This window comes from Excalfactoria chinensis, chromosome 2 (assembly GCF_039878825.1).
Source record: "Excalfactoria chinensis isolate bCotChi1 chromosome 2, bCotChi1.hap2, whole genome shotgun sequence".
NCBI lineage: Eukaryota > Metazoa > Chordata > Aves > Galliformes > Phasianidae > Excalfactoria > Excalfactoria chinensis.
In genome coordinates this window covers 16,638,853-16,665,981 of record NC_092826.1, presented here as the reverse complement: position 1 = coordinate 16,665,981, position 27,129 = coordinate 16,638,853, and the positions used below count along the sequence as shown (strand labels likewise).

The window sequence follows — 27,129 nt, the reverse complement described above, 5'->3', positions numbered from 1 at the left end:
GGCACACCTTATGCTCCTGAGCACACATGGAAGGGCACTGGTGGAACACCTTTTCACAGAAACAGGATAGAACATTCTGCAACCATTCCTAGTGGCCTTAGGATCCCATTCTGATGTAATTTCCCAGTTACAGAGTCCGACTGGAAGGATTTACATGACTTGTGGCTCCAACCCGCACACCCAGCCTCAAGAAGTAGATGGACAGCAAGGAAAGCACTGCCCTTCCTGTGACGTCCCTTTGCCACACACTCAGATGCGGCAGGAATGAGCTGGTTTTGTTGTTCTTTCACGCTGCAAGCTACAGATCAAGTTTATGTACCTGGCACCCACACAGAAACAAAGGGGTGCCAGAAACTTGGGTACAACCCTCTGTCCAGTCTCTAGTATTTACTGGGGTCTCATGTGAGGACCTCTAGTGCTGTGTTCAGTTTGGGGCCCTTTGCTACAAGAAAGACAGTGGGGCTCTGGAGCATGTCCTGGGAAGGGTATGAAGCTATGAGGGCCTGGAGCACAAATCTAATGGGGAGAGGAGGGAACTGGGATTGCTTAGTCTGGAGAAGAGGAGGCTTAGGAGAGACCTCACTGTCCTCTACAACTGCCTGAAAGGAGGCTGTGGTGAGGCAGGAGTCAGCCTTTTCTCCAGGGTAACAGGGACAGGATGAGAAGTAACGACCTGAAGTTGTACCAGGGGAGGTTCAGGATGGATATGCGGAAAATGTTTTCTGAAAGAGTCACCATTCCTGGAGATGTTCAAGAAATGTAGATGTGGTATGCAGGGGCATGATTTAGTGGGCATGGTGTGACAGCCTGACAACTGGACTTGTTGATCTTAGAGGTCTTTTCCAACTGTGATGATTCTGTGATTCTATGACAGGGCAGAAGACCACAGCAATCACCAGAGGGAAAAACATTTCTGTGTTCTGGCTACTTTCACATGGAAAGTGTCCTAATTGAAGAGATATTCAAGGCACACATGGCTTTGTGATGTTTAATACTCTGCAGCATCCCACCATAAAGGATATGTTCAGGGACAGCTCTCAGCAGCGGGCAGCCTGCATTGGAGCAGCTGCACTGTGCCCCCAGCCCCTGCAAGCACCATGCCTGGTGGGAGTGGGCAGAGGCTGGAAGCAGAAGGCAGGGAGGCCAGGGGCTCAGTCAGGGCGCTTGGACAGAGCAGGTGACTGCCCCTTTGTGCTCCTGAAGTTGGTGAACCTGTAAATCTTAGATGGCTGCAAACTTCACTCTGTTTCTCTGTGCTGCTTGATCAGCCCAGTCCATTCCAGAGTAACTTCAAAGCGTGGAACAGCACAGTCCAGAATGCCATGACAGGGACCCGGCTTTACAGCCTCTAACCAGCCCATGCCCGGCTCAGCATCCTTGATAGCCAGACCTGGGCTGCCCCAAGTCACTAAGGCCAGGAGCAAATTGAAACCACATGGAAAGACAGGGAAGGGCAGGGAGGCAAAGCACAACTCTGCTTTTATCCACAGGGTATTTTTATCGTGTCTACAAACACAGGTGTCAGTAACCCTCTCCTTAGGGATGTAAAATGACTGCTGAACATAAATGGCCAAAGCTGCAGCAGCTTTCCTGATAGACAAAGCACTCCCATCTAAGAGATTACAGCACACACAGCACTATCTTGCTACCACACAAATTTGCTTTTGCCAACCAGACCTAAGCAGGTAAACCCCTTGCATGGATTCCATACCTCCGCTGTCTGGCCCCCCAGACACTGGTGCCCCCGCCGACGCCGGCAGCTCCCAAAGCCCAGCACAGACAGCATGAGCCCTGTAGGGCTCATCTATGATTAAGCAACCCGCACCATAATCAGATCTTGCTATTGAAAGCATCTCAAAGAAGCAAGGTTTAATAATAGCTTCTCCCTGACCCGCTTGGCCAGCAGCGCAGTGCTGGGGAAGGCTGCCAAGCCAGGTACTGCAGATAGGACTTAGCAGAGCCTGGAAATGCAGCCGCTGAGGTTTCTGACCAGGAACTGTTCTCCAAAGCAAGAATTAACCTTTGTGACCCCGGTTCCGATAACAACTGTATATGATCTTAAGGCTGAGACTACTTATGCTCAAAATTGGGCATGTGTATATTCATAAGATCTTCCAGAACATTTTTACAAACTAAAGTGGTCACTGTCAGTAATATTTCCCAGTGTGTTAGTTATGTTCAAGCCAGCTTTGCATGTAACAGAGATTGACAGGAGTGTTACTAGGAGACCTAAAAATATTTTCTCCTACTTGGTAGACACCGCTATGTAAAATAACAGGCATTTGCCCATAAATTGCAACATATTTCTCTGGGTCTTACAAGTATTCTTAACAAAGAGGAGAAGCTCCCCCTCTACCAGCAATGTGCGCAGGGCCAGAGCAAAGCACCTCGTCCCTCCTACAGTCATCTCCCACAGCCACAGGACCTTGGGAAGCCTGCTGGCTGCTATGTGACTGAGATAATGTCACCACAAAAGCTCACAAATGCAAGCAGTAGAATGACCCCCAGAAGCAGCATTAACCATGAAAGCAGCTGACATTTATTAAAACCACAGTCTTTTGTCCTAACTGGCTACCTAGGATAGGTATGTGAGGAGCAGGAGTGAAATGGTGCAGAACCCAGCACTGCAATGCTCCATGGGCAGTGGCACTGACCCAACAGCATGCTGCCTCCAGCTTTCCCTATTTCTGTACTGCAGCAATCACATCTTCATTCTGGGGTGTAGAAATACCACACCATTAACCCTGCTCTATTTACTGTCTCAGCCATAGCATTAGGACAACCATACCGCAAAGTGATTATTCAGAGCACTTACAGGCAGAATAGATTATATATGATACTGTACAGATGTATTATATTGAACAGATTATATCGTATAGGCTCCATCAGGACAGTATGCTGTACTGAAATACCATATCATGCACGTATATCATAGAATCATAAAATGACCTGGGTTGAAAAGGACCATGAAGATCATCTGGTTTCAATCCCCCTTCTATGTGCAGGGTTGCCAACCACCAGATCAGGCTGCCCAGTGCCACATCCAGCCTGGCCCTGAATGCCTCCAGGGATGGGACATCCACAGCCTCCTTGGGCAACCCGTTCCAATGTGTCACCATGCTCTGTGTGAAAAACTTCCTCCTATATCTAACCTAAACATCCCCTGTCTCAGTTTAAAAACCATTACCCCTTATCCTATCACTATCAAGATCGAGAGGTACCATCTTGTTTCATTATCAGTGGATCTGAATTTTGGCAAAGAAACCAAATTTTGGCAAAGAAACAAGGGGCAGAGATAGATAGAGCCTGAGTGCAAGAACTTCAGCAGCACCATTGGCAGCAGCTGGAAAAGCAGAAGGCCTTCTATCATAGTGCTTCTTTTAAAAGTTCTGGGAGATTTGGTTTCCTTTATCTTGAAACCTTTAGCACAGCTTCGTCTCCATTTCTAACCTCCAACAACATAAACAGTATCCGCCCAGGAAATGGTGATGCTGTGTCCTTTCTGTTTAACATGGTGGGGGGGGTTCCTGCAAGCCTGTCCTCACCACAGGCAATCTGGAGAAGAACTGCCCAGTATTCATTGAGAAAAGTAAGCAAAGAAAGCTTGAAAGAAGTCATGAAGTCCCACTTTAGTGTTTCAGGCTTTTCTTCAGTAGCACCCTTAAACAAGACTTGTTTCAGGGACAATGTGTTGCAGTGGGCCTCAGGCTTGATCTGCAGTGTCAGTACCATAGCTGACAATGGGTTTTGTTTCCAGTCCATGATCTTTGTCTTACTGCCTATTTGACAGTTACTTCAGAACAGACCTTTATCTCAGGCATACGATGATATTTTATGCCACACAGTGATGAAGTAAGAGCAGATATAATGCCATGAGCTCGGAACACACAAGGGACTCCCTCCATGCTGACCGCTCCTGGGCTGACACAAGCTGTCTTGCTTCCTCTCCTTCTGCCAATGTCTCATACCCTTCCCCAGCACTTACGCTGAAGTAAATGAAGACTGCCAGAAGTCTGCAATGTCAGAGTATCTTAGGAGCAGTGAGGACCTGAACTCCCTTAGCCAATGGAAGGCACTGGATTCCAGCCTTTCCCTTGAGCACCAGCTGCTCAAGGAAAATGCTTTTGTGTAACCTCTCAGTTATGGCACCAAATATGGCTGTAACACTGGGCTGGTCATGTTTTAAAGGAATGAAATGTCTGAACAGATAAGAGGTAGTCCAGCAACCAGCACATGGGTGCAATCAGGACTAGAAGGCTCCATATGGAGGACAGGCCCTCCTCTGGCATTTCCTATGGCCTGGAGGAGGTGTGCCTTGCCTGCTCACTGCTGTGAGCCCTGCGTTTTAGTGTCTCGCTAACCCCTCTGTGCTCACTGCAGTCATCAAGCTCAGAGCTGTGAGCTGCAGGCTCACAACCAGATGGGCACAGCAATGCCTGGCATCATCAGTCTCAAAGGAAAAAGTAGGCCTCCCCTCCCCTGTCCCCATGCAGCCCAAAGAGATGTGCAGCAAAATGCTCAGTGAGTTCTCAATTGCTCAGACCTGCTGGGTGAGGAGTTTCCAGCTCAGTTTCAGCTGGAAGACTTCAGAGAAGATCTGCAACACAGATCCTGCTTCCCTCTGTTTGGACCTAAACTTGATTTTATAAATGATCCCTTCCACTCAGAATGCTTCTTGTGTGATCTAAACTAATTATTCATCTTGGCTCATCCTGCTGCCTTAATCTTTTTACCTCAGAATAAGATTTGCTATCAAATAATATAATCAAAATGTATCTCATTATGCAGTTTTCTGATCTCATCTAAATACGGTAGTTTTGATAACAATCTGAACTACATTAATGCAAATTATAAGCACTGCAGATCTCCAAATGAATACAGAATGTGACTTGCGGATGCTGTGAAACCACAATCAATCAAGCCCTTCTCCAAAAACACAGTCACTACAAACTAATTACTGATACTGGCAGAGAGCCACCATGTGTATTTTGTGTATCACTGCAATCAAAGCTTGTGTATTCCTTAATCGTTGGTTTTAGCTCACAGATTTGTAGAGCAGCTACAACTGAATGCTGGAACCGGTAAAAAACACTTCAAGTAGTTTTTTTTTCTCTGCTTTATATAACTTAAGCAGATCCTCTGTGCAGAAATCTGCCTGACCTAATTACTTTTTGTGCTGCTATGTGCACTTCGAGCTGTTATGACAGTACCTTAAAAATGGCTCCCATAAATTTTTTCTCAGCCTGAAATATCCCTTTGCAGGGGAATGTGCTCACTGAGCAAAAGGGAATGGTCTGGGGAGCCTACCTTCCTCTCACACAAACAGGCTCTTGAGATCGGAGCCACAAGGATGCCACTTTGCCACATTTCACTGCCTACACGGAGACTGGATGTTTGAAAAATACACTGATACAGATGTAATGTGGTACTAAGCTTGCACTTGTCAATTTCATAGGTGTGTGTGTGAATGCACCCACATACAAATATCTTTTACAAGTAAGCCTGTACCGTCATCTCAGGAAATCTTTTGTCTTATACCTGGCAGTGCTATTTGTTCTGTTTCAAAGGAAGTAGACAGGCTGGTCAGATGTATTTTTAGGAGCTGGAAAATGTCATCTTTGGCAGGGATGACTTAGCAGTACACAGAAAGGGAGTGAACTCCACCACAGACTGGGAAAACATCCCAGCCCTCCTGTCACGCTGGTGGCAGAAGTTTAACAAAGGGCTTTCAGAAGGTCCTTCCACACATCTTCTAAATCTGGTTTCAATAGGCAAGGAAGAGAGAAGCTGCTGGGTCTACAGCAATTAACTGTACAGGCACGTGTCCACAGGAAACATGCAAATGCACGGACTCAGCTGAAAGCTTTTGCACAGTCACCCTTAATGTCAGGCATATGGTTTTCATTCTAATGTAAACAAAACATTTTAAACCAGTTTGACATGTTTTCAACAGGGAAGATACAAAAGCTGGAGTGAGAAACATATCTGGGAGGTAACAAACTAAACAACTCTTCAGTCCCAAGGATGAAAAGCAAAATCCATCATACTGTAATCAAATATTTACCAAAACACGCACATTGAAATGATTACAAAAATAAATTGAGCTCAAATGTCATTCACTGCAAAGAGCAGTGAAGCCCTCCCCTCTCTATTGATCAGTTGCCTAAACAATCATTTTTATACTATTAAAGCTGAGTTAGTTCTACAGGCAATACATCTCAAGTTATGATTGCCGTTGTGGCTTTTTTTTTCCACAGCAGTGCTCATCACTGCAAAGTACTAATTACAGACATGAAGCAGGTGCTTTTGAGTTTATTTATCCTTTAGTGTTTGTGGTCACGCTGTATTCTTCCAGCTCCATCACAGAATCACAGCCAGATGAGTTTCCAGATTCAGAAAGCTAACAGCTTAGTAATGAGGGATAGGAAACTTAAAATGAAATGCTTCAATGTGTAAGAAAGATAAGGTTCATAATACTAAAAAAAATGAAGCAATATCTGCATAGTTTTCACTTCCATCAAAAAATTGTTACACAATGGTACCATAAAGTAGGGGTTTTTTTAGGTTGTGTTAAAGTCAATTGATTCAAATTCCTTGGGAAAGTGATGCCCATCTTGCAGCAAAGTGGAGACCAGACTGATGAAGGAGCACCAGATTCCCAGCTCCAGTAAGGGATTTTTCACAACGGCCTTGTCTCTGTCATCTGACACCTTCCCTGGAAATACCTCCCGCCAGTGAATCTGTTTCTGCCATCAAAGCCTCTCAGATGTGCTTTCCAGGTATGCCTAGAAGTGGGTCAGCTGCAAAAGTGCTCAACAGCTCAACATCTGGCTCATGACATGGTTCTCTGTGTCTGGGGCAAGTGTTTTACAGTACAACAAACACACCAGAGTCCCCATGAATGCGATCCTAGGAAAGCTCACTTCTACTCTCTACTTCAGTAGGCAAAGAACTCACCTGGGATCTGCAGGGCTAGACTCAGCTCTAAACTTGGTGCAGGTTATACCTTTCTCCATTCCATCACTAGGGACACACAGCATCCAGCAGCAGGACCTGGATGAAGATGGAATTTCCAGCCCTATCTATGACACCTGTCTTCAATATCCCTTGCTACGTAAGTGAATTCAAATGGGTCTGCACCTCCCCAATTCAGTCTCCAGAAGAACCAACTCAATTCATGCATGAATGTGCACCATTTCCATCAGAGCTTCCTGCTGGATAACAGATATGTTACACAACTGGAACAGATGTGACAGAATTAAGTTCTACAAACTAAAGTTTTGGGCAGGGATGGGCAACCTCTATTCACTCTCCCAGCTGCAACCTTTTACTTTTCTTTTTATTCTGGCATATTTTTTGGAACAGGGACTGGAGATACATTTCTCCTTTCTCCGAGGCTCTTCTTCAGCACAGTATAATAACTTTGAATGAGAACAAAAACACAATGAGGACATCTGAAACACAACTTCACCAGGACTTGCTAAAACAGGCCAAGTTTAAGCAAACACCACTGCTATCTGCAAAGACTTGCTTAACTGCTTCTGGATGAGCTTCCAGCTCTGAGCCCTGTAGCCACTGTCTTATACCACGGTGAAATCACGTAAGTGAGATTTACAGGACTAAAATAAAGACATTCCTGTAACTTTCCATGCCTACATATAAATTCAGATATACAAACATAGGGAATATACAGACATGTTCACTCAACACCACTCAGAAAGTATTTAAAGCAGTCACTAGGATGCAAACAAAAATGTTTAATGGTGTAATGCAATTACCAAAACACAAAGCTCAGAGAACACTGAAACTATTTATGATTTGAAGTCAAACATGGCTAAAAGAGGCAAATCAGAATCTTCCATTTTTTGTTTGAAATGATGCTTTAATTTTGAAAATGATGACATCTCTTTCTTCTTTTAAAGAGAGTTAATAACATTAATATGCTTTCCCAAACATTCTAGACATTTGGATTGAATATCATCTTTGTTCAGTCAGATGCAAAGGTTTTGTTTAATGTTCTGACTGGGCAGCAAACCCCTGAATCATCACAGAAACACAGAATCCTTAGAACTGGAAGGGACTCTTAAAGATCACCTAGTTGAACTCCCTTGCAATGAACAGGAACACCCACAGATAGATCAGGTTGCTCAGAGTCTGGTCCAGCCTGACCCTCAGTGTCTCCAGGGATGGGTCATCCACCTCCTCTGGGCAACCTGCCCTAGTGCCTCACAACCCTTACTGTAAAAAACTGAGGATCACAGATCACAGGATCACAGAACGGTTTGGGTTGGAAGGGACCTCATGGATCATCAAGTTCCAACCCCCCACCAACCTCCAGATCTGGTAGTAGTCCAGGCTGGCCAGGGCTTCATCCAACCTGGTACTGAGCACCTCCAGGGATGGCGCATCCACAGCCTCATGATTCTTTGGTGAAGACTTCTTCATATCCAATCTAAACCTCCCCTTCTTTAGTCTGAAACCATTTCCCCTTGTTCTTCCACAAGATGACCTGCTGAAGTCTGCCCCCATCTTTATTATCGCTCTCCTTTAGATATTGAAAGGCTGCTACCAGGTCACCTTGGAGTCTTCTCTGAGCTGAACAGTCCCAGATCTCCGAGCATGCACTCATAGGAGAAGTGTTCCATCCCTTGGACCATTTTTGTGGCCCTTCTCTGAGTATGCTCCAGTTGGTCCATATCTCTCCTGTACCAAAGATTCCACATCTGGGCACAGTACTCCAGACAAGGCCTCATCTGCCATCATCTGTGTCACTGATGAAGATGTTAAAGAGAAAGAGTTTTACTCATTTCTTGGCCTTGTAAAGATTCAGATAGTAGATTCAGAACATGATCTGTTTGGTTGTTTTAAGGTATTCCGGGTTTCCTAGTTTGCTCAGTAAACACGCACCATGCAGTGTATATATCAAAATGGCTCTTTCCTCCTCTTGGAATTTGCCTCGTGAAATGTTTTCAAGGGATTCTTTTATCAGCCATATATATAACTCTTTGGGTGTGATCTTGTTATCAGTTTCTCATCCATCGAACAGTCTATCCATCAAATCCATATATTTCCAATTTGGAGAGAAGGATATTATGAGGTACAATGTCATAAGACAGATCACATCAGTGGCTCATCCCTTGTCCACTGATGCAGCTACATTATCATAAAAAGCAACAAGTTTGGTTGGGCAGTATCCTTGCTGAAACCATGTTGATTATCCCATATAACATCCCTCTCTTCCACAGGTCTTAGAATGGTTTCCATGACGATCTGCTCCATTATCTTCCCTGACATAAAGGTAATGCTGACAGGTCAGTAGTTCCCTGGGTCTTCCTTTCTATCTTTCTTAAAAATGGGTGCTGTATTGCCTATTTTTCCAGTAATCAGTAATCAATTCACCTGACTGCCATGACTTTTCAAATATCATTAAGAATGGCTTGGCAACTACGTCAGCCAACTCCCTCAGGTCTCTGGGATGCATCTCTTTGGGATCCACAGTCCCAAAGTTCAGGTTACTCAGGCAGCTGCAAACCTGATCTTTGCTTACAGTGGTAGGAGCATCGCTCTCTCCATTCCCACCTTCTGAACTGTCCACATGAGGGCTGTGTGCGGAGCAGTCACTAGCGAAGGCTAAGGCAAACAAGTTACTGAGTACCTTAGCCTTCTCCTTGTCCACTGTTACTAGTCTACAGGGGTATACCCTCCTGGACTTTCCTCTTCTGATTTATGTACTTGTAGAAGCCTTTCTTATCCTTCTTTGCACCCCTTGTCAAGTCAAGTTCCAGTTAGGCCTTGGCCTTACCGACCCCATCCCTACACAGCCTAGCAGCATCTCTGCACTCCTCCCAACCTACCCATCCCTGCTTCTACAACCTTTGTATTTTCTTCTTGCTCTCTAGTTTGACCAGCAGGTCCTGGTTCCGCTGTGCCAATCTCTTTACTTTCCTTTCCTGACTTCCTACACCTGGTCATGGAGAGCTCTTGTCCCCTAAGGAAAGCTTCTTTAATGATTTGCCATCTCTGCTCCACTCCCTTGCCCTTGAAGACAAATTCTCAAGGAGAGCTAAAAGTTGTCTTTCTTAAAACTAAGCTTCCTGATTTTACTCTCTGCCTATCTAAAACTCAAGAGAGTGACCTCCACTGGTCACTGCAGCCCAGGCAGCCTCTAGTCCTGATGTCACCAATCAGTTCCCTGACAATGGTGAGCAGCAGGTCCAGCACTGCAACTCTCCTGTCTATTACTGTCTACTACTTGGCTCATGAATTTATCCCCAATATGCTCCAGTAGTCTCCTGAATTGCCTACAGCACATCATGGTACATTTCCAGCAGATGTCAGGGTGGTGGAACTTTCCCAGCAGGATAAGACCCAGCAGACATGATGCCTCCAATAGCTGGAGGAAGAAGGCTTTATCCACAGGCTCTGCTTGATCTGACAGCCTGTAGTAGAGATCAACCACAAGGTTCCCTTTGATGCCTCAGTCTCTAACTCTCACCCATAGGCTTTTGATCTGCTGATGGCCATTCTTCAGGGACAGCTCTTCACAATCCATTCCTCCCTTGATGTAAAGGTTAATGCCTCCTCCCTCCCCACCCCCCTTGCCTGTCCCCTCTGAACGGCTTGCAGCCATCAATAGCCACATTCTGGTTGTGGGAATCATCCCACAAGGTTTCAATGATGAAAGTTATTTGCACAGTTCCACTTTCAACATAATAAGATGTCAGACAGAAAAGAAATAGTGGATGTGAAGGAAAAAAGAAAGGGAAATAATCTATCAATTTTTGAATAAACATTGCTCAGAAAACAGCTCAAATCCCAGGATTCTCATTATAAAGGCATTAATAACCTGGAGGAATTCCAAAGAAGGTCAACAATAGCGATAATAGGATTATAGGGCACTGTTTATGAAGGGAGATTAAGGAAATGCAATTTGTATACTCAAAGATAAAACGAAATACTGGCAACAGTGTTTATGAAGGGAGGACAAATACAGCTGGAAAACTGTAAAGAAAACAAGGTAGCAGCAACATAGCAAGCTGTAATGCATGTTATGTCAGAAATAGCGACTTGAAATAAAAACGGATGATTTGTGAGAGCTGTGCATAACGATTTAGCTGGAGTACACTCAGAATACTTCTAGTATAACTGTGGAATTAGAAAGCTATTCTAAACATTGGCATCAATAATATTGATTGTAATTTAAAAGCAGAGCATGAAAAACATCTCCTAAGGGAAGATTTATAATGACTTCTTTCATATGCATGTATTTCATTCTGTGGAGGTAAAGCAGGCTGAAAGCCACAGCAAACAGCCAGAAGGAGTAGAAAATTTGCTGCAGTTAATATACTAATTGCAAATCATGTTCAAGCTTGATCTCAAACATATTTTAAAAGAAATACTTTAGAGTGTGCAGTGTATGGAGCATCAGTTTGTCTTTATTTTTTAATGTTAATTCCATTCTGGATTAGCATAAGAGTGAAAAAACCTGACAGGTTAAAGGTTACAACTACAGCCATCTTCCATGAATTTCTTACGCTAAGAACGTAGACACTGTTTCCAGACACAGTAGTATGTCTTAAGACCTATAGTCTTATATATAGTCAAAATATATAGTTTTATATATAGTCAAAAGGCATCTGGGCTTAAAAAATGGATTGGCCGGCATAGATCTTTGTATATCCAGCAGCCCAGATCTTCCACAGACAGACAGCAACTTCAAGAGCCAACCTGCAGGGTATGCTGGAGTAAAAATCTCCCTTTGAAGGTGGATGCCCCAGTTTACCTAAATCTAAAGTGATACTGGGATAATTAATGGGCCAGAGAGAGAGAGAGAGGAATTATGGCTTGCCTGCTGGGAACTCAGTTTCAAATTCCTAATAAAATAGTTACTAAATTATCCAAAGTAGAACAGTCTTCCTGGGAAAAGCCTGTGCAGCCCCTCACCTTTCCTTGAAGTCTGGTGTGACAGCCCCATCCTTTTATGTTCTCAAGTACATTCTTCAAGAGGCACAAATTGACCTAAAGTTTCTTCTGCCTTTACTCAACCAAGTCAAGGTTGGAGGCCTGTAGTCAGTGGCATTCCCCAGAGACTGGTACAAGGTTCAGTCTTGTTTAACATCTTCATCAGTGTCCTGGATGAAGGGACAGAGTGCACCCTCAGCAAGTTTGCTGATGATACAGATCTGGGAGAGCTGACACACCAGTACAGATTAGGGGCAGACCTGCTGAAGAGGAGCTCTGCAGAGAAGGACCCGGGTGTCCTGGTGGACAACAGGTTGGCCATGAGTGTGCCTGTGCGGCCAAGAAGGCCAATGGTGTCCTGAGGTGCATTAAAAATAGCCCAGCCAGCAGGTCGAGGGAGGTGATCTTCCTCCTCTCTTCTGTCCTAGCGTGGCCACTTTTGGAGTTGTGTCCACTTCTGAACTCCTCAGTTCAAAAAAGATATGGGAGCTTCTAGATAAAGTCCAGTCTGATTAGCCTGGAGAAGAACTAGGGGGGATCTCAGCAATATTTAAAGGGCATGTGTCAAGTGCATGGGGCCAGGATCTTTTAAGTCATGCCCAGATCCAGGACAAGGAGCAATGGGTACAAAAGAAACACGGGAAGTTCCTTATGTACATGGGGAAAAAAATACTTTGAAGCTGACAGAGCACTGGAACTGGCTGCCTAGAAAGTTGTGGAGTCTCCTTCTCTGGAGATACTCAAAACCTGCCTGCACACTTTCCTGTGTGACTTGTTGTAAGGAACTTGCTTTAGCAGGAGGGTTGGACAAGATGGATCTCCAGACATCCAAACCCAGCAATTCTGTGAACTATCTAATTGTAAAAGATTTGTGCCCAGTAACCTTAATTACTGGTCGCCTGTGACATCAGCCCAGAGCTGGCCTTTACTTGCCATTTCTTCTTCTGATGGGATACTTCTTTCTTAGATACTCCATTTTCACCATTGCATCTGGGTTCTGAGTATCTTCTGAACAATGAGAGATACGCATCTTGAGAGTCCATGACACAACTACTCATCACTCCTAAGTAATATCTAAATGATATTCTTAGAAGAGGAAGACCATAAAAGTTGTAATGTGGAACTAAAAAAATTATTCTTCTAGGTCACTTAAATTGGAACATGTAGATTTAGGTTGAAAAATATGAAATATTTTAAAGTCAAAACACTCCATGTAGCCACTACTTTGCTTATCCTCATTTGAAAGAAATACTATTTGAACATGTTTATCACCCCAACATAAGTACATTTGTTTAAATCAAAACTATGAATCTAATCTACATAGAGTTGTAAACTAAAAATGACACTGATATAGTAACAGTTACCCTTTTTGCTCAAAAGAATATACTCTGATAATATTATCTATTAGATGTTATAGGGCCCTTTTTTCCCTTCAGTGTAATTCAGTTAGCACTTGTCCTAAAAATGCTTCATTTCTGCTGATAAATGAAATCTGCAGTGCAAAATGAGATACAGAATCTTCCTGAATAATGCTAGAGACCTGAGGCAGTGGTCATCAGAAATAGAACAGAGAGTGCCTAAGCTCTGAAGGGATGAACAGAAGAGCGGATGCATCTAATTGGACTTAGCGACCTACACTGAGTAGCCATTAGCTTCCAAGTGTGATCTTGGTCACTAACATTCTTCTTCAGCTAAATGCCTGTGATTGACTCTCCCTACTGTTAAAATAAAATAAATAAAAAAGAAAAAAAAAAAAAAAAGAAAAAAAAGAGATAGAGAGATAGAGAGAGGAGAATTAAGAAAGACTGTACTCAGCTCCAATAAGAGCTAATGGCAGAGCTGTCAGAGATCTCCTTTAGAACAGAGGAGACGTGGGTGGGATTAATTTGACGAAAATACCTCTAACATAGTCACCTTTGTCTGAGCCAACCCAGGTCCCATTTTTAGTCAACGAAGAGTTACTACAATCAGTGAGTTTAAAGCACTATTTATCTTATCCTCAAGTAAGTACTTGTATTTGGTCACAAAGACTGCACACTAGATTCACTGTTTCTTTGGATTTTAACTTCCTTATGACTAAAGAGGACCTTAGTCAACTTGAGCATGCAAAGATGATTACAAGCTACATTATAGACATAGAACTGAAGTCAGACAAATTACAGTCCATCATTGTAACTGATGTGGTTCAAGATCATGTATTCACCTCCCTCACATCCAGAACAACTTCTATAACCACTGAAAGGAGAGCAAATGACAGATTCAGCTCTTAAGGCTGTTCCATTTCCTATGTTCATCTGGCCCAAGCACTGGATCAGAGATTCAGTCCCTATTTACAGACCAGAGCTTCTAAAAGTAACCAAAGGAGATGCACAAATTGAAATCTCCACTCTCCTGAATCATAATTCTCTGTCTTTATGAAAGACAGAGGAGCTCCAACACATCTGCCATCCCCATGGGATCTGTTGGTTCAACTGAATAACCATTCCAAAAAAGTAGTGGTGACAGTTCTGAAACAGACAGGGATGGGTGATGAAGGCCCTACTGCACCCACAGCTACCAGACACAAAATGTTGGCAGGTAGACACCTCTCTTTGTTTAGCTCTAGGGTACGAGACGTCAGGGTAGTGCAGGCTTGAACCAAAACATGGCATTTGGCTTTTGAAGGCAGAGATGTGTATTTTAATCTTCCTGTGAAGTCTACTTAGGTCCTGTTGTATCCATGGAGACAGAGTCTTTAATAACTCCCTGTGCTAGCAGGTCAAGTAAGCAAATCTACACAGCTCCATAGCAACAGACGTGAAATTAAAGTGGATCCCATCAGTAAAATATGCAGAAGGGCTCTGTGCATACAGAATGACTATCTGGAAATGCTTTTCTTTTAAAATCAGCAGTAGCTACCTTGTGTAGGCCCAACATGAGATGCTAAGAGACTAAAGAAAAGCAGAAGTAAATGAGAAAAAGGACTACGGCCAAAATCTACCACAACTGTTTCTGTTAGATTCTATGTTACAAAAGATTTAAAAAACTTTATTGTCCCAAATGACATTACAAAACACACACAGAAAAAATGAGAAGGGTGATATGAAAATTCTATAGCAAATAAATGTTGTGCGCCATTAGATCTGAATGTGAGGATGGTTACATTGTCTACTCTGAGACATGCACAAAAGCAATCAAAGCACACATACACTTCTGAGAAAGATGACATAAGCTTGGTTTCATTGCCAAGGTGATGTTTTACAAAGTAGATGAAAAGCCCTCCAGAAGCACAAGTAATTGACCACTGTGTACTGGTTCTTTGCCAAATATTGAGCTGCTTAAAAATCTAATGCTCAAGTAAAAGCCACCCTCATCAGGTTTAACTTACTCAGGGAAGCTGAGCTGTTGCTCTTCTTCTCGCTTCTACACACTCTAGAGAATGTATGTTTTATGCTTATAAATAATCACAGCCACATCAAGGGTTTGTTTGTTATTAAGTCAAATGCTTTATGAAGAAAGAAAAGAATCTAGTATGTGGACAACTTACGGTCATAGGCAAAATGCTACATCAGTTTATTATCAGAAAGAGAGAAATTATAGTGAGGCCACTCTCAACACAGAAGTGAAAGCACAACTCAGAACAATGAATCTTTTTGCATGACACAGGATCTATTCCAGTTAGCACGTTCTGTAAATCTTTGCATTCTGTACCTTTGCTCCTGACAGGGAGGCTCCTGACAGGGACAACAGTTCTATTATTTTCCCACTGCTTGCAAAAGTTCAGTACTGAGAATGAATATATATCTATTAGATTATATATTTATTTATATATGCATATATAAAATGTCAGTGGATAAAGGCATTAGTAAAACATGCTTTTCTAATATATCTTTTTTATTCTTCCCAAGATGAAACACAGGAAAAGTCCTATCATTAAACCCTTCTGCAATCAGAAAGGTGGAGTTCTTCAGGATGAAGCTTATTTCCAGAACTGCCTCTAAGAAAAACCTCTCAGAGAACCCATGTACCAACTGATCTGTTTTATAGATGAAGCACATATTGTGTATTGGTTTATTACTGTTATTCCTGTCTTATTACACAGAAGTGAGCAAGAGGGCTGACAAAAGATCTGTAAAATCGTACAACCAGATCTCAGCAATTTAAGCTAAATCAGACCTTTTCTGTTTTGTTTTTAAAACAACAGAAGTGACTCTGCTTTTAGAACACAGATATGGAAGTAGAGAACCAATGTGGATAAACATCTGTTAATTTTACTATACCAGATTAACTTCTCATTAGCCTGTGCTTGCACAGAATAACCTCAAGAGTAAGTTCCTGGACATTCAGTGCGCTGGGGATCTAATGCTCACACACCAAACACCACAAAAAGATCAGCAGGAAGAGCATGATGCCTTAACAGCTAGACCTGCATTTCCTGTTTCATCTGTTTAAGTTATTTAGATCTAACTGTAATGTTTCCAAATGCTATGAGTCCTATTATCCCTAGTTAACTGTGATCAGCTATAAGGTCAAAAAAAAGAAGCATCTGCACCTACTCAGCACTCATGACAAACTTATGGCCATACAGCCAGCCTGCCCTTCTAAAAATCCTAACAGTTCTAACACCCTCTAAGATTAATCCATTCAGACTGAGACATCCTGCCCAAAGGCTCATTTCTTTGTGACTTGACAAATCTACTGGGAAGAAGCAGAAAAGATCATAATGGAAATACATGCTGAATACAATGCTACTTCTAATAGCTCGAAGTTAAATAACATTTTGAATTGAATAGTGATTGGTAGAATTACTTTATGTATTCTTTTTATGTCTATGAACTCATTGTAAGTAAAATGGCAGTACGCAGAAATTAAATATAGGGCAGGAAAAGAACAAGCTGTGCCTTGCAACTACTTAGCAACAGATCTGTGTGATGAACTGTTTAAAGGGGAAAAAAAAACCCTCTGAACAATGCAGACTCACAAAGACCTCTGGAGATCCAGCTCTCAAGACCTATCTGCCCCACTCATGTTTAGCTGGAACAGGCTGCTGAGTTTCTGAACATCATCATAGCCACCACACAGTATCTCGGGATACACAGCATCTGATCAGCATCACAGGAAAAGAGTGTTTCCTTGTGTTCAGATGGAATTCCACATGTTTTAATTTGTGGTCAATGTCTACTGTCAAACGAAGGCAGGTGTTCTGAGTGGTAGAAGCCTCTGAGACTCTCCCATTAATTTAAAGAGAACAAAGTTTCAATACCTGCATTCTAACCCAAGGTGCTACCATCTTAGCCAGAGGCAGCAATAGATATCTGGTCAAATGTTTTACCAACAGTGTAAGAGAATAGCTCTTTGTAGCTTGCTGCTACCCGGAGTGGTTATTACTGAAACGAGCTGTGAATGATGAACAGACAGCCTTTACAAGACTTGGGAGCTGATTGCTCTCACCTAGGGCCCCTTTCATGCAGTTAGATATACATCATAGAATCACAGAATGGCTTGGGTTGGAAGGGACCTATAAAGGTTCAAATGGGACAAAGGTGGGAAAATCTTAATGTTTTATAAACCTTAATAATTTAAACTTCAGTAACTCAATGGGCTCTCAGAGACAACTCCAACCATAGCTCATTCATAAAGCTGGACCAAGGCTGCCCACGGAATCAGAGCTAAGAAGGCAATGATCAGAACTTTTGCCAAAAATGCTGAGCATATTCTCAAGTTATGATGCTCATGGACATCAAAATGCAAGTTCAGCTTTGTGTTATTTTAAACATAAAAGACTTGAAAAGTTATTGACACAGATCTTGCTGTGCTTCAATCCCTGCACTAAGCACTCTTACAGAAGGCAAAAAAATGAGATGAGAAAGACTGTCAAAGCAAAACAGTTCCACTGTTCTTAACAAGATCTAGACATGAAGCGTGGGAATTCAGGATGGATCCTCCAAAGGAAAAGCAGCACAAGAAAACAAACACTTAGAAATGTTTATGCTCCTGTTTATTTAGTTACAGAAGCTGTATGATTCAGCACAATATCCTGACGCAGAATTAGGACTAGTGTTAATTAAGCTTATGGAGTCCTACTGCAGAGCCATTTCCTGTAGTGCATTTTCTGTTGCTTTTATTATTGCAAAAAATGAATCACACCCCCAAGATGGAATAATTTCTAATGTCTTGAAATTAAAAGGCTTCCAACTCAATCCTGGAGAGGATTATACGTATCTTCCCTAATGTAACTGTTTTCTCCATTCTTTTCTGGGAAACAGACAGAGGTTTTAAGCTAAATTCACCTATAATGCTGCTGTGGTTTACATTTAATGCAGAGTAAAAACATTATCAACTATTATCAACAAACGCATAACATTCTTATGCTTATAAATCTTTCAGAGGTTATCAAGATGTAGTGATAATGCATTCCAAGGTTAAGTATGGTTCATTATGCAAACAACATAAATTATGAAGGACATCCAAATCTTGTTTGATAATACTTCAAGAAAAGAGTATGACTTAGCTTCATACAACAGTGTCTTAGTCGGTTAAAGAAATCTGTGTCATATTTCATAATTTGAAGTGTAGAAAAGAGAGATTAAGTGATATTGCTAGCATAAAATAAAAGCACTGGAGCTTGGGAACAGCCCAAAAAAGTCCCAAGGGTTCATTCACAGTGCTATCCCACTCTTACATTTCCTGAATTATCTAAATATTTGTGTGAGTGTTACTTCTGAAATTCAGCATGTTCCAAGGAGACAACCCTGGAAAACAATAAATTTTCTGCAAAATGATATGCATTTTGAAGGTGTACACTGAAGTACTCACACAAAAAATGTAGCACAGGATATAATCCATAAAAGTTATAGGTGGACTGGATTTTTGTATCTTACATCTGGTTCTTGCTGTGTAGTCATTACTGCTATGTAGTCATTATCACGAGGCATTCCAGATAAATAACTGTGTAGAGATTATCTTCATAATTCAGAAAGGACACATGGTAGAGATACAGATATTATGCACAACTCTTTTTGCAGTGAAATCTGAGGGATCCAGCTGTATATAGAACTAGGTTATGTATGACAAGAATATCTCTCCTCCCACATCCATTTCCTTTCTACTATTCCCCTGTTACTCCCTGCAAGTTCTGTTACAAGACAATGCCTTCTCTTTGTACAAAGGCTATATCTTCCCAAGTCATCAGAAATTCATGCACAAAACTGTCACAGGGAATGGACTGGATCCACTTGAAACTAAGAGACAGCAATGGGAACCACTTCTGGTGTGAAGAGTTTTGATGGATCCCAGGAGCACCAATCCACAGATCTTGAGATCAGTCTCCAAACTTACAGGTTATTCAGCACAGAGGTACTGATGCCTACTCTACATATTTTAACACACCACACTAAGAGAAAGCTACAAAGATAACAAGTTAAAGCTACAAATGACTGGATGAGGATGTCAGTATGTCTGTCTTCCCCAAAAAATAACATTAAAAGCAGCCTCAAAAGTAGTACGCTAATAAAACAAGATGATTTTGAATCCTTTTTATTGACTATTTTTTCACCTTAAGTGTATTAAAACTCGTCTCAGATTGCTTTTGTTTTGCCCTTTTAGCCTTTCAGCTGACATATGCACAACCTTACTAATGTTTCTACTCTTTGAAAAATTTAACTGAAACTGCTCAGATAGCTCAAAAAAAAATGGTGTGAGAGGAGGTAGAGGTAAATATGAGTATGTGTACAGAGAAGAGCAATAAAGCTGGAGAAAACAGTCAAAAACAAGACTTACGAGGAGTGTCTGAGGGAACTGTGGTTGGACTGTAAAACAGAAGGCTGAGGGAAGAGGCCTCTTTGCTCTCTACAAGTGTCTGAAAGAAGATTGTAGCAAGGAGAGTGCTGGTCTCTTTTCCCAGGTGACAAGTGGTAGGAGGCAAGGAAATGTTCCCAAGCTGCTCCAGGTTTAGACTGGATGTTAGGATGAATTTATTTATGGAAAGAGTGGTCAAGCATTGAAACAGGCTGCCCAGGGAAGTGATGTACTCCCCATCCCAGGAGGTATTTAACTGACACGTGAAGTGCCACTAAAGGATACAGTTTTGTGATAGGACTTAGTAGGTCACAATGATGCATAGACTTCATGATCTTGGTCTTCTCTAACCTTGATGACTCTACGTTTCTACGATAAGCCTAATATTGGAAAGAAACTGTCTAAAAAGTAAATACTGTTAAATGTCTAGAATAAATCAGTTGAAAGATCTGAAATCATAGAATCACACAATCATTAATGTTGGAAAGACCTCTAAGATCATCTAGACCAACCAACAACCCATGCCTATGACCACTCTAGTTCATATCACTCAGTATCACACCCATCCTTTTCTTGAAAATCTCCAGGAATGTTGACTCCACCACCTCCCAGGGCAGCCTGTTTCAATACCTCACCACTAGAGAGAAGAGACTTCTCCTAACATCCAACCTGAACCTCCCCTGATGCAACTTAAGGCCATTATCTCTCATCCTGTTGCGAGTCATCTGGGAGAAGAGGCCAATCCCCACCTTGCCACAACCTCCTTTCTGGGAGTTATAGAGAGTGATAAGGTCTCCCCTAAGTCTCCTGAGCTCCAGACTAAACAATCCCAGTTACTTCAGCCACTCTTCCCAAGACTTGTGTTCCTGTCCTCTCATCAGTACCATTGCCCTTTTCTGCACATGCTCCAGGGCGTCAATAAATTTCTTGTAGTGAGGAGCCCAAAACTGAGTGAAGCACTTGAGGTGCAGCCCAATAGAAGGATGATCGCTTCCCTGCTCCTATTGGCTAACTATTTCTGATACAAGCCAGGATGTCATTGGCATTCTTAGCCACCTGGGCACACAGCAGGCTCATGTTCAGCTGACTATTCACTAACTCCCCCAGATCCTTTTCCTCTGTCCCTCAAGGAAAAAGAAGGCTACTTCTGACAACTAATGGAAAAATCTATTAAATTACCATCATTGTTTAAGTCTAATAATTGAAAACAATAAAGTCATTTATTGAAATACATATCTTCCATGTGCAGAGGACTCTTCAGTTGAATAACTTTAAAATTCTTCATACACATTTTCTTAAGCTACGTCTGCAAGCATATACAGAATGGTTTTGAGAGCCACGTTTGCAGATTTGACTGACATTTACAATATTCTCCACATTCTACCTGCATCAAATTCCTTGATGTTAGTGAAATAAGAAACAAACCTTAAAAAAAGAATATAATCTAGCATCATTATGCAGACTAATGAGAGACTGAGCACATACAAGTAATACAGGAGCTATGAAATGATTTGAAGAACTTTGCAAGGGTAGCGACAAATCAGACTTAATCAATCCTTTCAAAGACCAAGCCAGTGAAGAGTTTTTGCAACTGATTCCCTGCCATTTCTGATCTCAGAAATACAGTCCTGGAAAATCTGAGATGGCTCTTCATGAAAATGTCTAAAATGCTTCTAGAGGTAAAATAATTCTGGAAACAATAAAGCCATGAGGTATCTGAGCTCATAAACCATGTCAGTTCTGCAGCTGGCTCTGCACAGAGTCAAAACACCCTGTCTCCGAGATTAATTAAATAACAGTGAAAATATCCTGGCCATTTGTAATCAAGAGCTAAAGGCAGAAATATCCTGACAATCTGCAATCAAGAGCTGTCTGTATGTGATTCATAAATACACTCTATATCCACTCATTAAAATTACAGCAGCCCATAACACACCAGGATATTTAGTCTTGGATGTGTGACAAGCAGGTGCTGATTTAATTGGTGGTCTAAGGTGGTCCATTAGCTTGAGGCAATGGGAGACAAGCTCTTCATTCAGACAATGCACCATGGAGTTACATCTGCATAACTCCCACATGCACTCTACCCATTATCCTGTCTTGATTTGACATGCTGTATCCCGAGAGCTATAGCAGCCTGATGGCATAAACTTTAGGCAGGGTCTAACCATCAATCTAACAACATTAGAAGACTATAATCTGTTGTTTTCATATTAAGATTAATTTATCTTTAGCCAGTGAACTATGTGTGCAATTACCATGAAACAGGATAAAATACATTTCAGTTGTTATTCGACATTACCATCCAGCCTCATAAAAGAAAGTGAAGACATCAATTAATTACATTTCCATGAAAAAGCTAATACTTGTAATGTTTTCAAACCTTGCAGGTGGTTCCATAGAAAGAACCCAATTATCTTTTTTATTTACTATCAACATTAGCTGTATCACCGGCAGCACAATACAAAGCATCTGGACACCTGTAGAGGTAATTGTCAATTAGAGAGTGCAATTACTTAAATGAAAGGAACTGTGTTATACTCACCGGGCTTTACAAGGCTTGTCTTTGTCTCCTTCTTATATCGAGATAGCTGAGAGTTTCCTTCACTCATTGTTCCTGCATTGAATTTCTTCCTGGAGAAGTCTCCATCGCTACCAGTGCAAAAACTGATTGGACTGTGTCCAGCATCAGAAGGAGTCTTAACTGGAGATACTGACTGGCTACTAGGACAGCCAGTGTCATCTGAAGAGAAAAGGGAAAACGTCAAAATTACCAGCTAATTACAGGAAGTTAGCAGAATTAAAAGTATATATGTACATATAGACTACAACTATTGCAGTCTTACAGGATACATCTAAATTTGGCTCTGAGACCTGGCAAATACCTATTATTTTCTCACATTTGTGGTTAAATTTCCAATGACTTATGGTGGACTAAAATGGTGAGTGCTTGTTCCATACGTCTAACAAAGCCAAAATCAGGGCCTACATAACAGCAATTCATACCTAAGATAAGCTCTTTTGAACTAGCAATGTTAGAGGATGCTATGACATTAAGAGACGAGACATGAGAATGGTTCGTGTCACCGTGTTAACAGTAGATGGAAAGTGAGCAGAGGACACATATGTCCCATGTCCACTTCTGAACAAGAGAACTATTGACTGATGGAACTATCTAAACATAATCTACATATACAAAGTCAACATTTTCATCTGCAATTAGTAAAGGTTTCTAAAGATCATTTTTTCTTTTGAAGTGACTGTGATCACAGAGCTTTTTCATTTGTAACAAATGGGTGTGTGTTACCTCTCTGAAAAAGGGTTCATTATATGGACTGCTTTTGTTAAAGGAGAATTCTGAAGGAACGCTCATACTACAAACAATGGTAATCACTGCTTGGAATAGAGCAGCATTTCTGATCTCTAGGAATATAAACACTCCAGCTCTTAACAATTACATGCAAAACAGAAAGTTAGAGTTGAGACAAAACCCACGTCCCACTCCCCCTCGCCTCCTTCATCTAAATCCCTCTTGAATAATCATTTCTCTTGTAAAAGTCACGGTGGTTTTACAGAAAGGCAACAAAACCAAACACACAATCCCGACCCTGAGAACACTTCAGCATTATCTCCAGGAGAAACGCAACTGTTTGTTCTTTCCCAGGACAAAATGAAAGCTGCCATCTTATGCAACTGCATTCTGTTCCCAGTGCATTACCTTTACCAAATATGAAACTCAAGTACCTGCAGCTGAGCCAAGTAATTTGCATGACCATACTGTACCTACCACTTCCAGCCTGTTCATAACAGAGGCCTAGCCCGATCCTGCAATGAGCTTTGCATGGGCAGAATGTTCAGTCAGTACACAACTGTATGTTTACCAGAAGGACACCCTAAACTGGCTAATCTTCCCACAGCTCCCTCCCCAGCAGAGAAGCCTTTGCTATTGTTAACTATTGTTCCCTCAGTACAGTGTAATACCTGCATCCTTCCATGTACGAAAGCTTTCCCCATGTCTGGTTACTCTTCCATTCTTTTCCTTTTACCCTTTCCATTCACATCAACATCTCAATATAACTAAACACAGAGAAGAGAGGAGGCAGCTTTTTGCCAGAGCAGTGCCCACTTCCTTTCCTCAAGGATTCAGAGTCTCTTCTGCAGGCTGAACAAATGTAACTGACAGCAGAGTGAATCAGCATGGCTGAGAGAGCTCTGGAATTGTATATAAGCAGTCTTTTCTTTAGAAGCACACCAACATTTATAATCAAATATGAAGAAGTGCATATTCACGCCTACAACCTTTGCACCTTCTTTATGTTTCTTTAGGCAGCATCATTTTCAAAACTCTGCATTAAAAAAAAAAAAAAAAAAAAGACTGAAGAAGACAACTGAAAAATAAACCAGTTACTTCATATCTCCACCAACAGAATGATTGTAATTCCTGTCAAGGATCTGCAGACCTTACCGAAGTGTTTTACATGGGAGACTTCATTGAGCTATGGGGATTCAATCTGGAGAACCTCAAGAACCAATGGAACCTCGCAATGATGAAATGCCTAAGCTGCAGCATTAAGAATCAGGGCATTAGAGAACAGACAAGTAAAGACATCTTTGAGATACAAAATCCGAGTAGCTGAAGAAAGCATGCGAGAATAAGCATTTTTATTTCCAGCCCTCTTTCCACTGCTTCTTGTAACAACATGTCATGTTGTATGAACAGATTACCCCATACAACCCACATAACCTTAACTTATGCTTAAAGACTACAGCGTTCGCTGCAACTAACATTATTAAATGAACAAACGAGCCTGGCATAAGGAACAACAGATCTCTGTGCACACCACTCATGACCTGTAGACCTACTGATAACCAGGTGAGCAGTCCCACTCCAGCTGAAGTAAATGAACGATTTTATTGAACTTCCATTCTTCTGACTGTTTATTTTTACCTCACGTATAACTTCTATCCTTCTATAAGGTAGCAGCCAGCAGAATGAACAAAATAATTATTTCCAAAATCTTCAACACTGTAACACACTTCTGTGTAAGCTTTCTGTGCTGCCTTTTAAGGAATCGAAGTGTTTGCTATCACAAAAAGAACAGCTGCAAGTGAGACATGGAAGCTCATCATCGTGGCCAAGTGAGGCTGTGCTGTGCAGAGAGGGATGCAGCTCCCCACTAACCTGCACCTCGATGCAAGGAGAATCCTGGGGAACACCACATGCCCAGTGCAAGGCAGATTCCCTGCGCTTACCTTCATTTTTTCTTGCTAGAAAAGCCTTCATGGATACAAAGGAGGTAGGGTGGAACTGAGATCCTCCCTGTATTTGTTCAGAACTCTGCAAGCAGCTCTGACACAGGAGGTGAAAAATGCCAGGTTGCTCAGCATTAGACTTTTAGACCAAGGCAAGGAATCTGTTTCCAAAGCTGGCTATGGGGAAATAGGAGTGACTGAGCCAGAATGAAATTTACCTTCTGCTGAGGTGAGAATGCAGTTTTCGGCAAGGTCTAAGGAGCATCTTATAACTTGGTAACTTTTACCCAAAAAGGATTTCAGGTACAACTTCTCAGGAACACACCTGATTTATCTTTGGAGGCATGAGTACCAGGACAGCAGACAGAGAGCTGGCAAAAGCTGCTGTGAAAGACTAAAGATCTTGCCTGTGTTATCTACATGTCAAACAGAGGGAAAACACTTCAGAAACACGACTTTCATCTCTTTCCTTGCTATATCCATGGTGTCTTTTTTCAGAGTGGTCTCCCAAGAGCATCCTGGAAGCTCTACCCTTTGAGCATCAGCTGGATTTCATCACCAAAATGCTATCTCTAACACAGTTCAGATACACTGGCCAAGTTCCAAAGCCAAGCATGGGACGGTGTCTTCTCAAACGTTCTCAGAAACTGCTCGGTGTACTCTGATGTTTGCATGCACTGCCTAACTTTCAAATACTAAAGTCAAAAGAGTTAAGGCAATAACACTCTTAACAACCAACAAAAAAACCTGTTCTCACAGGCTTAAAGACCACATGTGATATTCTTCTCTGATCCTCTGAGTTCAGAGGCTTTGCAGTTTCCACTGCAATTTGGTTTAGAGCCTTCTTTAGAAAAATATTGTTGTTTCGTCAAGTGTTCAAGAAATACTACATATCCAACCCCCTTATTTAATCCATCTAGATAATTAATCATGCTCTTCCTGTAGAAGCACTCACTTATTTCTACTTTCACTCCTAGCTGTCAGATTTAGTTTTGCGTTTTTACAAGCCTACTCTGCCTGTCCCCTACCTGACCTCTTTTCTACTGTCACATTTTCATCTTCTCGCAAGGTTCCTCTGGTCAGTATTCAAACGTTGCGCTGTTTTTCTTCAAACAAATGTGGACTCCATAACTAAACACGGGATTCTAATCAACTTTAACCCACTCAGCACACTGAGACTGCATCTTGATTTCTACCTGGCAGTTCCCTTTCTGTACATACATGTACATACATTAGCTGGTTATTGGCAACGAACCATCAAGGCCATCTCACAATTTTTCAGGATAATCTCTCATTCTTCTGGTCCGCCCCACAGTTTTAAACCCCTAAGAGTTGCTTTGGTGCTCTTCTCATTGCTGGTCTTGTAATGTGTGAGTCTTTAACAATTTGTAAAAGTTGGTGGCAGACACTAAAGAATGTTATCACCTAAGCTCCATTTGCTAATGCTCCTATAGTAAACAGAGAGGAATAGGCTCCTCTAGAGGCTGTCAGCTGTATTTAGACTTCTCCAGAGAACACAAGCCATATCATTGCCTGGAGAACCTGCCTTCTCCATTGACTGCATCAACCACCATGATGACTTGGGCAGCTACACCAATGTGTGTAAGAGTTTGCTCCTCCACTAGGAAATATTATTAACAGGAAACTGACAAAATCATTCTGGGAAAACTGGATAATAGTGAGAACCAAAGGAAAGGGACCAAGTGTAACAGTATAAATGAAAGCGTACCTAAAAAGACATAGGTGGAGCATACTCACACCAGCTCCCACTTCAGCATAAGTCAGGGAGCACAGCTTAAGGTAAGAGTGTTCTCCTCAGCTCCTGTCCATGCTGCAGCATTTCGTTCTTACCACAGCCATTCCAACAGGCTACTTCACACACTCCAAATGATTAGACATTTGCCACTAACAATTTGTTACCTGCAAACCCGGACAACTTTACAAAATTACAGACTGTGGACAAAAATACTGAATTACTTCACTAAAAGAAGAATCCTAAAAATGCTCCTAGTTTTAGTCCAATCTGATCAATGCCAAATTCATTCTAGATTTTCAAGGTCTACTAGGGTTGTGTTTAATTTCTACTCTGCTCTAAAGGACAGCAGAAGAGCAACCATAACTACAGCCCTGTCCAAAAAA

At 41.7% G+C, this 27,129-nt stretch overlaps 1 protein-coding gene across 3 annotated transcripts in view; it reads right to left on the bottom strand.

Annotated features, from left to right (window-relative positions):
• Positions 1–27,129, bottom strand: part of SYBU (syntabulin) — a 42,290-nt gene that overhangs the window by 7,334 nt on the left and 7,827 nt on the right. For all 3 annotated transcript variants that reach the window (XM_072327850.1, XM_072327851.1, XM_072327852.1), the window contains exon 3: positions 22,283–22,480. In XM_072327850.1, coding sequence (XP_072183951.1) covers positions 22,283–22,480 — 198 coding nt within the window. The remainder of the gene's footprint in view (positions 1–22,282; positions 22,481–27,129) is intronic.